Raw genomic sequence first — 15773 nt, forward strand, 5'->3', positions numbered from 1 at the left:
TTAGTCCTGATTTTTAGGGACACTGTTCTCATGATACATGGGAAAGGCAAATAAATTAAAAAAAAATAAAAATAAATAAAAAATAATAATAATAATAAAAAAAAAACACTACAAGAAAGGGGGTCTAAAAGAGATCTGCAGAGGGATTTTGACAAGGACATGGAGTGATAAGACAAGAGTGAACAGATTAAAAACAACAGAGGGCAGGTTTAGATTAGATATTAGGAAGAAATTCCTCACTGAGAGTGGTGAGGCATTGGCAGAGGTTGCCCAGAGAAGCTGTGGGTGCCCCATCTTTGAAGTGTTCAAGGCCAGCCTGGATGGGGCTCTGAAGAACCTGATCTGGTGGGAGATATCCCTGCCTACGACAGGAGGGTCAGAACAAGATGATCCTTAAGGTCCCTTCCAACATAAATAATTCTAGTATTCTATGATCTTGTGCAAAAAAGTGAGACGGGTTAAATGTTACAGGATTAACCATATCTACAGACTGTACCTTATATACCCTGAAACAACAAAGACAGATGTGCAGGAGACAAAAACACAACATTTTCTAAAATCTCAACAATCACTAAGCATCAAGTCCTTGACTATGTTCAAGCAGAGCAACATTCAGACAGAAGGTTTATTAGAAAAGATAAAATACTGTACTTTTATCTCCTGGCAAAATAGACCGGTAAAATCGATCCTTCCTCTTCTTTTCTTCTGGATTGGGAGGCAGAGGTTTTGAGCCATGGTTTAAAGTCCCGGGATCTTTGCTTCCTGATCCAATCATCGTGCTGGTATTTCTCATTGGAGGAGCAGGTGGTTTGTCTTCTGTTTCAACGCCATTGTTAGACATCTTCCGCTGGGGAGGCCGCTACTGGGAACTAGAAAAGAAAACAAGTTAGAAGCCTTAATTATTTATTTAAGTATAGACTAGAACCACACACTATCAAGTAAATCACAAGCAGGTATTTGCAGAGGGACCTGCAACCCCAGTCCAAGCATTAACCCAGCAGTGCTGTGTTCACCATTAACCATATGCCTGAGTGCCACATCCACAGGCTTTTTTGAACACTTCCAGGGATAATGATAGCACAAACTCAGCACAAAAATTTGTGTCAGCACAACAAATTCTACTTAAGATCCAAATTTTTTTTAGTTAATAAGACTATGTTCAAGCATTTGAGTTATTAATCACTGAGAAAAGCTTGTTTCAGGATACAAGGAATTCTCAAGCGAACTGTGGACCAGAAGCGCAGGATGGGAAGGTAAATAAGAGGTAGCAAAGAGTAAGGATACCTGAGAGGAGCCAACAAATTGCTGAGTTCATAATACCTCTCAGATCCATGCTAGTTCTCCTAAAAACTATGTCAAAAGGTTTGCATCAGTCTCCAGCACAGCACGATACAGAGACTGAAGTCTGTACTCAGAATTTTGAAGCAGCCACTCAGGCTCCTTTGCTAAAAAACTGCTGAGCGGGTTCAGAGGCAGAGGGGGCCAGGAAGCTGAGCTGTACCCAAGTCACCTCAGATGCAGTGCCACAGCCCTGGCCTTTGTGCAGTAACAGCACACTTCAGGAGCAACTCCAGCTGCCAGGAAGTTGATTGCATTTTGTTCTGTTGGGAGGGTCAAACAAAACTAGATCCCCAACACACACTTAAATCCATAAGTAAATAAGCCCTGCTGGGCAGATTTAAAGACGGAAGCTTGGGAACAGGGTAATAGATTCTTCTGCAACAACTAACTTGTTCCACCCAAATGAGATCAGCATTACTCTGGCACAGCCTGGCTGCAGCAAGATCCTTCTGGAAACTGGAATTCATCTGCACTATGCTTTCTTTCAAAAGTAAGTTGGGAATTTACTGCTGAATTAAGACCAAAGTGGGAACAGTTTCTGTTTGGGTGGGAAAAGCAATTCAACAGCTTTATCAATTACACAAGCAGTAAGGGAAGATGTTTCACTCAGGGAGAATTACAGGGTGGCAGAAAGTCAGAAGCTGTTTGCTCTCTGCAAGTAAGAAGTGTAGCTACAAAGCTGAGATCACTGCTGACTGCCTAGGAGCCGCTTTCCATAGGCTGGGCTCAGTGTGACACTGAGCCACACTCCAAACAGATCCCAGCACCACAGCACGGTCCTATGGCCACACAGCACCCAGCCAGTCTCCAAAGTCTTCTTTAGCCAAGCTACTGATCCTCAGTGTACCTGGCAAGATTTGCACCCAGAGCACACTGCCCTCGCTGCTGTGGGGAACTAAGGCAGGCAAACATTGCCTGCAGAAGTCACTCAGCAGCAATTGCCAGATTTTGCCAAGAGCAGAGTTTCCCTGTCGCCTGCCAAGCCATGGCTGGCCTGCAGCTCCACCTTTGCTTCCACTTGATTGATTCCCAGTTTCTTCACAGTTGCCCTTAAATGGGAGGGTTGGCAGTGTTGTACAGCCTGTGTACCTTTGGGTAAGTTTTCACAGACAGAATTTTGTAAAATATCTGACCCTAGCCCCATTTTCCTTCCAATACAGCTGTGCAATGGAATATTAAATGACAGACTAGCATTTGGAGATTGATTTTAACGGTGGAACAGCTTTGGCATTTGGGAGGGGTGGGCAGAAATGATCTGTGCATTTGTCTGGGCGTGTCCTCACGAGTGTCCTGTGCATGTCCCACCGCTCACGCTTCAGCCTCATGCCATTCTCGGGTATTAAACAGAACAGAACTAAGTGACAGCTGGGGTGCCAGCCATGAAGTGGCTGGTGCAAACGAATACTCTCCCTGCCTAAGCAGTGGAAAAAAGTCTAAGCTCAAACCCAACTGGTAATTTTGGCAGCCACTGCTGCACATATATCTTATGAAACATGAAAACACCGAGTCCTTCCCGATGGGCTTTGCACATCACAGTGTCAGTGGCTGGAACTGAACTGAACCATTTGAAACAACATAAGCAGCAGTGTCCCATAAGAGATGCATTCTCTGCTTTGATCTTATTTAACTGTGAGAAAGCAAATTGCCAGGAAGGTGCTAGGAATATACTGCAAACAGGCAAGCAGAAGGAAAAGGAATGTTTGCAGCCCTGTGCCTGCCAAACAGACGTCCCCAGGAGTGGCACCACACTTGCTGCTCTAACACCCTGGTTTACCCCCACGGGGGCTTGAGTAAAGGTGCATCCAAAGATTCTCCCATCAGCCAGACTTCCTGGAGCTGCAGGCATGGCTGGGATGGAGACTGACTCACTTCTGGGTCCCTCTCCCACTGAGCAGAGAGGTCAGTACACCTGCTTTCAGAGGCACAAAACTAAGCAGAGGGCAGAGTAAAGTTTACTAAGCTGGGGACTGGATGCAACATGAGACCGAAATAGAGCAGTATGTGGCTCCAAGCTGGAGAAAAAGAAGTGAGAAGAAGAATTTTAAAAACCCAGATTACAGGCAGAGACTGGCCTAGTGTTGAGGGAAAAAAAAAGAACATAAGGAAAAATCTTAAAAAAAAAAAAAAAAAAAAGAGTATAAGAAAAAAAATATCTGGATGTCAAGCTTCCTCCCTTTCACTTCCACCAGTGCAAAAGCCCAGGGACATCTGCTCTCAGTTTCTTCAATATAAGAAAGTTTTTCAAAATCCTTCAGTCAGAAAGGATAGTGCACAAATGAATTACTGTTTTACCGCAGGGATAGAAACTGGCAGTACAAGCTCTTGTTTATCTTACATTATTCCCTGAAAGAGCAAGTAACTGCTGAGAAGTTACACAGTTGCAAACAATATTGTATCACACCTATTTGATAACTGCACCTTTGCTGCAGGCAAAGCCTACAGTACACCCTCTCATTTTCCCTCCATCACTCAAGCTCACAGACCTTTCTCTTCATCGAAGTCTTACGTTTGGAGTTACATGAGCTGTTTGGAGATGAGGGGCGTGGTAAGAGAAATCCCTTGATCCACTAAACTGATTCTACAGAAGTCATCCCCTGCAATAGCATCACTACAGGGTTCCCAAAAGCCTTGTGCCACTATACATTTAAAGGGAAAACCAAAAACCTGCTTACATGAATCCTCCCACTGCAATACAGATGTCAAATGCAACATCATTACACTTTCAGTTTCTATTGGCTTCAAAGTAGGCAGATAAAACCCTGTCTTGACAGAGTTATACCTCCAAGTCAGAACTGAGAGCCCAGAGCCATGCCAAGTGGTTACAGAGGCAGCCATCTCCCTCACTGCAGCCCAGCTGGCTGTGCAAATTCTCTTCTTCCTAAAATAATCTCCTGCCAATTCACATGTAAGCAGGCTTTAACCAAACCCCCTCATGTAGGCGCCGCTCAAACTCAGAGCACCAGGCAATCGCTTCTCCAGCCGGCAGAACATCAGCGCTTGGCCACCGCAATGAGTCACTCTGCTCGGCACAATCCATCCCAACAGGAATGCAAAGCATCGCTGCACTGAGTTATTTCCTTCTTCACACCAGCACAACTCTGTCTTGAGAAATCCATCTTAGGTTTCCACGATGTGATAAAATGAACAGTGGAAGCAATGGAACAGCACATGAACTTTTCAACCAGAGTCAGATGAGGGAATACATTTTTAGCTGCAGACACAATTATTCTCAACTACTATATATATATTAAAATAGCAGCACTCAAACCAAACCCCGTAGACACCACTAGGAAGGCATAGCTGTAATGCAGGACTATTGTTTCTGCAGACATTTGGGAGTACTGAAAGTTTGAGTTGTTTCAGCACACAGTAATCATGAAAAGTTTTATTACATACTGCAATCTGTGATTGCTGTAGTCAAGTTATGGTTGCCTTCAATGCATCCTTGTCCCTTCCCATCAGCTTTTGCAGGCTGTTAGCTACATATCATTGCCCCAGACCCAACAGAGTCCAACAGCAAACCTGACAAACTCTTCTTTTACAGCTACAAAACACTTCTGCAGACAAGAAAGAGACAGAAGACAGAACAAGCAGAAATACTGAACAGAAGACAACACCCACAGGTGCCAAGAGTGGCATCCAAGAGCTCAGAGTACATTCCCATATGCAAAGATCCATGCAGGTCTGCTGATCTTTGCTAAGAAGATATAACACAAAAGAAAATCACAGAATCATTAAGGTTTAAAAAGACCTCTAAGATCATCAAGTCCAAGCATTAACTCAGCACCATTGTGTTAACCACTAAATCACACTCTCAAGTGCCACATCTACATGCTTTGGGAATCGTGAAGTTTATGCCAAAATACAGGCATAAACTGTAGTACAGGCACAGCCTCCTGGGACACTCACCTGGCAGAGTGAGATTCAAAGGTGGGTGGGACATTCTGACTGTAGCACACACACAAGCAGAAAAAAGAGAACAAAGACCCTCTATGTATGTCTTTTTTCCTTCCACTTAACCACATCATTTCAAACCTGCTGCTCCACACGGAACTCTAGGTTTCTATCAAGCTGCTTGTTTCTCTGCATTCCTTAGGAAGACAGACAGATGACTGATTGCTAAAACAGAAAGCAATTAAAAAGTCAGAAAGGCTGAAACCTACGCTACAGTAGATGCCATACAGATAACTACGTCCAATGCATACTAATTGCAGGAGTCAACATGAAAACTCATAAAAGAGACATCTATAATTCATGCAGTCTGGCAAGAGAGTAGCTGCAAGTTACTCACTACAACTTACAGATGAATAAACTATATTAAACAAGACGGGGAGGAGGAAGATGCTCAGCAACTGCTCTTTCCTCTCTGCCTGCTACCAGAAGGAAATCCACATTTTTTCCAGACACTAGTGTTCTGTTGTTGGCAGGGTGAGGAAAGGGTGTCTTGCCCACAAAAAAAAAAAAAAAAAAGAGAGAGAGTCTTAAACTTTAATCGAGTTGATCCTGATCAGAACAAGCGTTTTACCTCTGCACCAGTATCTCTGCATCCTTCCACCCCATGGCTTGTGCACACACACAGTTAAAATCTCCTCTTTCCCCCTCACACTGCCCTGGTGAGAAAGAGCACAGGCTGTGCCCTACTCTGTTCAAACACATTGCAAGCAGCAGATTCCCTCCCTGTGTGTCACGCTCCCATGCAAATCCCAGCAGAAAAAGTAACATCAGAGTTTACCAGCTGGGTTTCCACACAGGATGAAAAGACAGTCATTTATTTTTTATTACTTTACGTGGGACTAAATCTCAAACGCCAGTCTCACACTGAAGGAAAGGCACCCCACGCATTCCACCTGAAAAAGAGGCAAGAGGTGTCTTCTTCCTCCACCCAACAGCAGATGGGACCTGGAACACATGCTGTCACAAAAAAAGGCAGCTGCACCACACACACCCGGAGGGAGGACAGATCACTGTATTTAGAGGTGATTTTAAAAAGCCTCAAACTGAAGCATGGAGCTGTCTCCCCAACCAGTTACTGCACATCTGAGCTCTCTGTAAATGTGCCAATTAAACCAAAAAAGCCAAGGACCAGCAAAGCACCAGCCCAGACGCAGCATTTACATGTAAACTACAACAAAAACAAACAAACAACACAACACAACGAACTAAACAACCAGCTTGCATAAATAAATAAAAGTTCAAATAAATAATTACAAAACAGCAATGTTTGCTGATGTCTTTTCAGAACTTACCTGTTAGACCCCTGCAGGTGCTGCCAACACCTCAAGATGCAGATGAAATTGCTCAATTAAATGAAAGAATAATCACTCAACATCAGTAGAGACATAAAAGAGAATGCATCCACTGCTACAGCACGGGTGGGTGGGTGGGTGTGAGGAGGGGGAAGGGAGACACTCTCATGGCAGATGGCCAACTACCAGTTGCAGTCTTGCTCCACTGCCAGCATTATCTCCATAGTGCCAGACATAAAGGATGACTGACCACTTACGGCTCAACAGGAAAAGCTGGACAATTCCACGGCTTGGAATTTTAAAAGCCAAAAGTCTGGACAGTCCTTTTAAAAATAGCCTTTAATTCAACCCCAACAGTTTGGGCTAAATGGAAGAACTGCCAGGTGGGATTCCCTAGCCCAGATTTTGCAGGACATGGACATCACTGCAGCGGGCAGGAGAGCCGCAGAAATCTCTCCCTGGGCAGATATCCATGCAAACCCATCCTACCGCACAGATACGCTTCTAAGGAAGAACAGACTAATTATAACCACTCGATTCCTAGCAACAGAGTTCTCCTTTCATTCAAGTTAAGGAAGCTTCTTTCTGCTTCGTTTGAAAGAATCAAGGCCCAATGTTCACCAGCTTCCACAGCGTGGGCCATGCATGAGCACTGTGACAGTAACCCAGGGTTTCAGAAGTGCTGAGGCAGGTCAAGCCCTTTTCACCACGTTAGGCTTCAATCCAAAACCAGAGAGGCAATGCCAGCTTAAATTGCCGAGTTTAGACTTGGCTTCAGCTGTTGCACAAATAAATGGCCGTGTCAAACAACGACCATTTCACAATCAATGCCAGCTATGCCCAAGTACCTGCAACACTGATGAACTGCCCTTACTTGTGCTCCAGTACTCAAGCTTGGAGAACTGCAGAGATTCAGCTCTGCCTGATCCCAACCCTGGGCAGCAGCCTCCTCATTTTGACTGAGCATTTACCCACTTCTAATAGTGCTTTTAAACAGACCAAGAGAAATAAATTGCATCCATATTCAAGGCGAAAAAAACCAAAAAACCCCAAGCTGCAACAGAAAGAACCAAGAGTATCGTTTTTAAAAGCTCTCAGCCCACAAATCATCCTCCTTGTTTCCTCATCTCCAGAAATGCTCCCCTCCCCCAGCTACATGCCTCAACAAGCAAGTTCGCTGTTGCAGATGTCAGGACAGGCTCCCTTTTCCAGCACAGCACAGAGCAGCCTTGGCTCTGGTTCCGCTTTTGCTCACAGGAGGGCAGGGCTTCAACCACACCAGTCAAAGTAGTCACTGGAGCCGGAGCTTGCTAAGCAGGGTGGGAAAAATAAAGGCCTCTTATGTTAAAGCATATCCAAAGCCCATATAAGCAGGTTTCCTGGAGGAAATCTGTGCTCCAGAGGAAATGACTGGACGCAGCATAAAGAGAATATATTAATGCACACAGTTAAACCCACCCCCACTACTCTTGCCTAAGTTACTTGGCTCAGAATCCTAACTACACATTAGCAGCAACAGCAACTGAGAGAAGCCGAATCATTAATCATTCTTCCATTCAAAAGTTTCCAATGCAGAAGATGGGCATAGAGCACAGGGCCCAGAATTAAGCCCTACTATCTCCTAATGTGGAATAATTCCCAGTACAATGTATTCATGCTTTAAATACATGCTAGCATTTGCAAAAACTGCACTTTTTAAAATGCAGACATCTAACATATAGCAATGGGGGTGGGGGTAAGAAATATATAAGAAAATGAGAACATTGTCAGATCAAGTCAACAACATCCCATAAGCACAGAGGACACTGCAATGCAGTGGTTAGCAAAAAGCCACAGTCCGTAATTGGATGAAAGTTTATGTTAACCTGTAAAAGCTGAGGTTTTTCTCTGAGGTGAAGAAACACCGAGACACAGAGAGCTGCAAGGAGGAAACCAATGTTCTTTAGAACAAAACTCATTCAACTCCTTTGTTGCTGGGAAAGTAAAGAGCAAGAAGACAACCCAATTATCGTTAGTGAATGAAACCATCCAAGACCCTCAATTAGACTGAGGGGAAAATGCCACAATAGTTCCGTGCTAATTGGAAATGCAAACATTTATCATCAGAGTAGTGCTTGCTCCATGTGTATAGCTCCATTGTGTTCATTGCAGCTAATGACAGTAGGAAGCCCAGTACTCCATAGTATTTATGTAATGACTGGCAAAGCTGTCACATTCCCTTAATTGCTATCCAGGATTTTCATACTGGCAGTAGTTTTCAATTAAATAAAATCACAAAGATTGGTTCAGTTTCACATTGTTTGTTAAAAGTTTTGGTTCATCAAAGCCGGGGAAAGAGGGGAAAATTAATATTTCTCCAAAGACAGGATAAGCTCTGCATCAAATATGAGGTTTTTGTAGACAAACTCAATTTAAAGACAAGCACCATCAAATACCCAGCACTGCAAGAGCTAATTTAATATCAGTAAAGACAAGCAATTTGAGAACTGCACATAAATCTGCTTCAGGTTTGCAATGATTACTCCTTCAAATGAGATACATTAAATGCTCTATGAGCAGCTCACTTAGAAGCCAAAATAAAAAAGCCTAAGGTGGCTTACAGCTTCTCCCCTAATTAAATTGTCACAGTAGTCTTCTTTGCTGCAAGAAGATCACCTCTGTGTTTATGATTATATGCTATCTAGCATAAGTCCCTATTCTACCTGCTTTATGATTCCAGAACATACAGGAGGAGCCATAGTGGCAAGGTCTCACGTCCCTAGACTTCCTTGCTTGTACCAAATGCACTGCAGAGCACTAACTAGTCCATTAAGAATCATCATCGTTTAATTTAATGAGCAGCAGTTTGTTTTTAGGAAGCACCATCGAGCCTTTTATCACATCATTTACTCAGACTCTAATCATACTGTATGTCAGTAAAGAAAGCTCTACAGGACTGGCACAAAGGAACTGCTGTTTCTGCAACATATTACAACCAAGTCTGCATTAGTGCTCAGTTAAATATTCAGTTAAATAAAGCCCATGAGCCAAGTGAACTATTTTTACTTCACTGAACAAAAGGAAATAAAACAACTTCATTTATTACAGTGGCAGGCCCATTTTAAGGCACTATGTAATTAGGAGTAGGAGTTAATTACAAGGCTAGATATAGCAGGCAAGGTTTTCCTCAACATCTCTGAGCAAGGTTTTTCTGGGGCACAGATCTTCTTACCCTCTGTTCTTGCTACAATGGCCTAAGCAGCTTTCAGTAGGATGCATGGGTCTTCACTGCTACCTATTAAAAACTCATTCTTTCTCAAGTAGCAGCAACACTGCAGCCATAAAACCCAACCCAGAGGAGACTGACTGTGCTCCCATTCACTGCCCTGTCAGCATCTGAAGCAAGTGATTTGCTTATTTCCATCCAATTCCCAGTGGACAAGCATCTACATCATACAATTAGTGACAATATGAACTGCAAATTCAGCAGAATTGGGATTTCACTGATGGATGGATTGCCAGTATGCATGTTTTATTCATCTCAAGACTGCTTTGTCAGGTGGTTGTTTGTCCTCTGTGTACTTAAAATGCTACAAATCTTTTTATGGTCACTACTGGGCAGACAAGCAGCTCTATGGACAATGTTGTACCTATGCTAAGTAGTAGCTAAAACCCAACTGATTTCCAAAATTAAGACAACAATCAAAGACAGATGCTCTAGAAAGATGTATAAGTTAAGGCACTTTGTTCAGTACAGTATTCCCTCCCATTGCTTTAATCACCTTGCTCAAGTCCTACAGCTACTTCCTCCTAAGGCCACAAGCCTAAGAATTAGGAGAGCAGAGGATGCAGCAAGTCCAGGTGCAGTTTTCTGATCACCCTCCCCTAATTTCAGCAATTGAGAGTCAAGAATGTTCACAGCATGCTGTCATAGAGATATGGTACCTACCCACAACCCAAAGCTTTCTCAGTGTTTTGGCCACATAAACCAGCCTCAGGTTACTTGACCACACTCCCTCTCTCCTATCCAAGGCAAGAGAGTGTAAAATGGATATTTTAAATTCTGTAATTAGTACACCATAATTTCATCTCTCACCTTTACAGTAACAGCTCTGATTGCTAAAAACCCTCAAAATATGAAGAGGGCAGCCAGTTTTGGAAACAGCTATTGCACAGCTCTCAAGAAATCCCAGGTTTGGTCCCTGAGCACACCCAGGAGCAATGCATGGGGATGCACTTCCCAAAACAATTTTTCCCCGTCCACTTTATGCCATTTACAGTTGTCTCAGGTAAGTGCTGCCTTCCTCTTTACTAACAATTCATACCCATGTTGTGGCACAACCTGCACTAACTCCATCTTTCCTGTTCTTACACTCATTGCAGAGGGATTCAGTGAAATAAAATACACTTGCAATGGGAAAGATCTTTCAAATCAATCCACAACAAAGCTAAAGTTTTGTCCCAAGTTTTCATAGAATCACAGAAAAGGCTTGGGTTGGAAGGGACCTTAAAAATCAATCTTTGTCATGTGCAGCAATTCCTCCCAGCAGATCAGGTTGCTCGGGGCCTCATCCAACTTTTTGTTCCATTCCTGGTTATTCTTGTACTGCTGGTATTTGCAGGTGCTGATTCAGAGCCTCCCAACATGCACATGTTTCCCTGCTTTCATTAAAAAAAAAAAAACAAAAAAAACTCTTCAGGCTGGAAATAACTCGTTTTCCCATGAACACTCTTCAATGTACATCTAGTTTTATCTGAGGAGCTTAAATAGTCTAGGTTGACAAAAGTTTTGTCAGTCTCTGCTACTCTATTAAAATGTTATAAAACAGATATCTAAACTTGTGGCAGGCTACTTTGTAAGGTCCCTTTTACTTTAAAAATAGAAGTTGGATTTGAGTCTAATATATATTCTTTTAACTTACAGCATGGTTTGAATTTACATGTCCCATAGGTGAAACTTCCTTGAAAAGGGTTTCAATTTGTAAAGATAATTTAAAAACTGCAAAAAGAAAATGTTTTATTCCTGACAAAATTTAACCAAGATATCTTAAATTAAAGTAGTCAAATCCCAAATCATAGCTTTAAAATGGGTTCTAAAAAAGTAGTCCTAAGCAAGTAAGCCCATAATTCTGTCATTTTAGTATCTTGTGTTGTCAGCAGACAGCTTCCATCTTAGATCTGAGGTGATGTATTATCTCCAACCCCTGGTCCACTGGCTTCTAACCTTTTCTTCCCCACAGAGCATCTGTACTCTGGGTATTTCCCTGGAGATTCATTAACTGCTTCTACCTCAAAGGCTGAGATTATTGGCATTTTTCTCAAACTACATTTCTAATCATTTAAAAGACCTGTCAGGACAGAGAAATAAGGGTGAGAAGAGACATAAATGCATACCAAAAAAATAACAATTAATCAATCAATCTCTCTGTAAAGACATCACAGGTAAAGGGAAGACCTAAGTTTTGGCTAATGCCTTTAAGGACTATTTTCTATCTTGCATGCCTGCAAATCATTTACACAGCATCCCACACCCTCTTTTAATGCCAGTATCCCAAGGGAGAAGATGGATTAGAATACTGGTATCTTTAATTTAGGAGGCAATTAGACCAACAACAACAAGCGAGAGCTGTATGTATGCTCAAAACAATCTAGTTAGAATTCTATTTTAATTAAAAATCAGTAGAATAATCCCATTATGCTGAGAATTGCTTTAGGCATGGTTCCAATCCACCACATCTTTTTATTTAGTATTTTAGTTCCACACAGAGAAAGTGATTGAAATAACACTGTAGACTACCAGGATGGTCCTTTCTGTACAGCAAATTCCTCTTCCAGTTAGAAAGCTCGGGAAGATACAGAAATAAATGTTCCAATGTCAGTCAGCCACTTGGTAAGCCACTTAATAAAAGAAACAAAAAGAAAACTGCTAAAATAAAAGCAGCCTATATCTTTGGCCAGAAGGTAGAAGGGGATTTTCCACTTCTGCTCCACTCCGGTGAGACCCCACATGGAATGCTGCATCCAGCTCTGGGGACCTCAGTGTCAGAGGGACATGGACCTGCTGGAGCAAAACTAGAAGAGACCAGAAAGATGCTCAGAGGGCCAGAGTGCTTCTGCTATGCAGACAGGCTAAGAGAGCTGGGATTGTTCAGCCTGGAGAAGGGAAGGCTCCACAGAGATTTTAGAGCACCTTCCAGTACCTAAAGGGGCTACAGTAGAGCCACAGAGGGACCCTGGACCAGGGCATGGAGTTACAGGACAAGGGGGAATGGCCATAAGACCGAGGGCAGGTTTAGATTAGATACTAGGAAAAATTTCTTTCCTTTGAGGGTGGTGAGGCACTGAAACAGGTTGTCCAAGAAGCTGTGGATATCACAGCCTTGGAAGTCTTCAAGGCCACGTTGGATGGGGCTTTGAGCAACCTGGCACAGTGGTGGACAGTCCCCAAGGCAAGGGGGAAACTGTTGTAGAAACTGGATGATCATTAGGGTCTCTTCCAACACAAACCATTCTATGAGTCTGTGAAATCCAGTTTCCTCAGTCTTCATCCCACTATGTGCAAATATCACCTCAAAAGGCACCTAATTCCTCATACTTCCCCCTTTTGCCTCCTTTGTCAAAAAGTAACATGCATCTCTGATACAGCTGCACAATTTACATTGTTTTGTTTTCAAAAACAGAGAAAAGAAGTATTTCCAATATCATCTTTCATTTCTGGATTTGCCTCTACATGATCTGTGGGGCCCTGCTGCATAACAAGCATTTTATCCACAGCAAAGACCAGCAGCACAGCTGCCAGAGCCAGTTACCTGCCTGCATCATTGAACTAGGGAAGGGGGCAGAAGGAGCAGGGTAGAGCTCTGTCCTGTAGAAGAGAGTGTGGGTATATAAATATGTATATCCACACACATACATGCACATTTATGTGTGCATGTGTGTATGTAACTTACTTATTTTGTTTACTCCCAGATAGTGAGTATGCATCATGTGATATGACCATTTATAAAACATAGTTATCCTCAAGTGACAAAGCACTAAAAAGAAAAACAGTTGTGGAAAGTTATAAAGTACCACAGACCGCTCTAAAATAATATAATTTGGTATTGTGAATTGCCCAATTACATGTGTAAGCATTCATTCACCGGATCTTGTTTCTATTAACTGGAATCTATATTAAATTATAAAATAAATAAACCTATTCCCCAGAGGCATGTAAAAAAGGTTGTTGTCCAGATCCACGTTGCCCTAATGCACATCAACCACTACTACCCACAATACTGAAATATACCTGGGAATTAAATGAGAAAAAAAACTGAGGACAGTTCTTGAGGCCATTTCCTCTTCCAAGACACTTGTGGGAGGGAGGGCCCAGCAGCTTAGCAAAGGTTAACCTCACCAATTCCCTCCAGGCTTGTGCTGAAGAAAGAAGAGATTCAAGGTCTTGCAATTCCAGAAATAGAAATCCTCCTTTGCAGACTTTTTATTCTATCATATCAACACACAGAAGGCAGTGGTGGGTCCCCAGATACCATCTTTGCCACTCCTTATCCTGCTCAGCCTTCCAGTCTGCCAAACTCAACCTTCCAGTGTCTCTGGCTTCTTGGGAAATTGTCAACAGACAAAAGTAATAAAGATCCTGAACAACCTGGACTACTGTCACATTATTTATTTTTAGCATTTGAGTGTAGAAGTCCAAGGAACTGATGGGTAGAACCAGGTCTTGCTCATCTTAGTGTTTTGTACTAAGACTAAACTTTATTGTGAAGCCCTCCTGCCTCTCCAAATATTGTTGGGAAACAAGGTAGGATGGTTTCAGGGTGGTGAATGTGTGCATGATTATGAAGAACTGGGAAGGTTTTCCTTATTACTGGCTTTCCACAGCCTTAAACTTCAAGAAAGTCTGCCTGAAGAGACAAAAGCACACTTCTTGCTGCCAGGACAGGGGTGCAGACCCAGAGTAGTCTCCATGAATGTGTAAAAGTAGTGGACAACGACACTTACGTTCCAAAACAAAATCATTACAAAGCAGCAAGGTCTTAGTCAAACCTGAGAAATTCTTACAGGACAGTCAGGAAGCCAGGACAACTTGGCTTTGCATGCCTGCAGGATTAAGCACAGCCATCCAACCCCATGGCAGGGTCCTGCAGGGTCAGGATGACTGCTGGGCTGCAGCCTGGTGGTCACTAGAGCCAAAGCCCACACCTACACACACAATCCCAGCGCGGAGTATTGCGTCAGGAGCCCACAGGACCATATGGCTAGAGCACCTCTGAAGGTGGAATCAGGCAGCCATGAGAGTAGCAAGCTGACAGAATAGGCAATATTTGCTCTGAACCTTTTCTGTATCATTAGTGCTTGTGCTAATTAAGCCAACCAACAGCAGCAGTCACTCTGACGGGAGGGCTGAACAGAAGTGACACAGCTGTCAACTCCATTCACAGAATTAAAGCCTTAAAAGTTCGTCATTCTGGGGGCAGAACAGAATCTATACAGCAAGATGCACAGGATTGCAGCTTTTTTTAGGGCAGAAAGCTTCAGAGAGCAAGTACAGCTGACGCAGACATTAAAAAAACTAAGCGCATTTGCCTGTTTCTCAGGGGGATTTAAACAGCAGGTGAGTGGGGCTGGTCTGTGGGACATGACCCTTTTTTATTTCAGCTATTTAGATGCAAATTGTTCCCCTTCCCTCCTCCTCTCAACACCATCTGTTAGCCCAGAGGTTTAGACTGTGCCTAGGATGTAAGTTTTGGGGGAGGGGGATATAGATAAGGCATTGAGAAAATTCTAGTTGATACCTCTGTTTCCTCTAGGGCACAGTTTTGGAGAGGAGAAGAAAAATCACTCTGCAATACTATAAAATAACAATAGGATTTTCCCCCTCATGCTACTGCACTTTTTTACTGACTCCATGGATTTCCTGCCCTAGAAAGCATTCCTTGTCCAGCTTTTGGCTAACAAGCCACATTATATACTGACATTTATAGCAGGTTGCCATGGTGTTAGCAAAGGGCATGAGCTGGTATTGCATGAAGTATCAGAGATTCAAGGAATTAAAGTCCTAAATAATAATAATGAAGTCCTTTACTACAAGGCACAGAATTTAATGTTCTGTTAGTGCTAGTGAAGCTGCCTCATCTCTGTCTGACTTTCCCAGGGGAACAACAATGTACTTTCACGAACTGTTGAGAGATTTTATTCATTAAACAC

At 42.8% G+C, this 15773-nt stretch overlaps 1 protein-coding gene across 10 annotated transcripts in view; it reads right to left on the reverse strand.

Moving 5' to 3' along the window:
- Positions 1-15773, reverse strand: part of PAK1 (p21 (RAC1) activated kinase 1) — a 97751-nt gene that overhangs the window by 28055 nt on the left and 53923 nt on the right. For 9 of the 10 annotated variants that reach the window (XM_088159232.1, XM_014887365.2, XM_014887368.2 and 6 more), the window contains one exon: positions 652-869. In XM_088159232.1, the coding sequence (XP_088015358.1) occupies positions 652-841 (190 nt within the window). In that variant the 5' untranslated portion in view covers positions 842-869. Of the gene's footprint in view, positions 1-651; positions 870-6587; positions 6926-15773 lie in introns of those variants that run through there. The other variant, XM_014887369.2, reaches the window with a different exon arrangement.

The sequence above is a fragment of the Sturnus vulgaris genome, chromosome 2 (genome assembly GCF_052056855.1).
Source record: "Sturnus vulgaris isolate bStuVul1 chromosome 2, bStuVul1.hap1, whole genome shotgun sequence".
NCBI classification, from domain to species: domain Eukaryota; kingdom Metazoa; phylum Chordata; class Aves; order Passeriformes; family Sturnidae; genus Sturnus; species Sturnus vulgaris.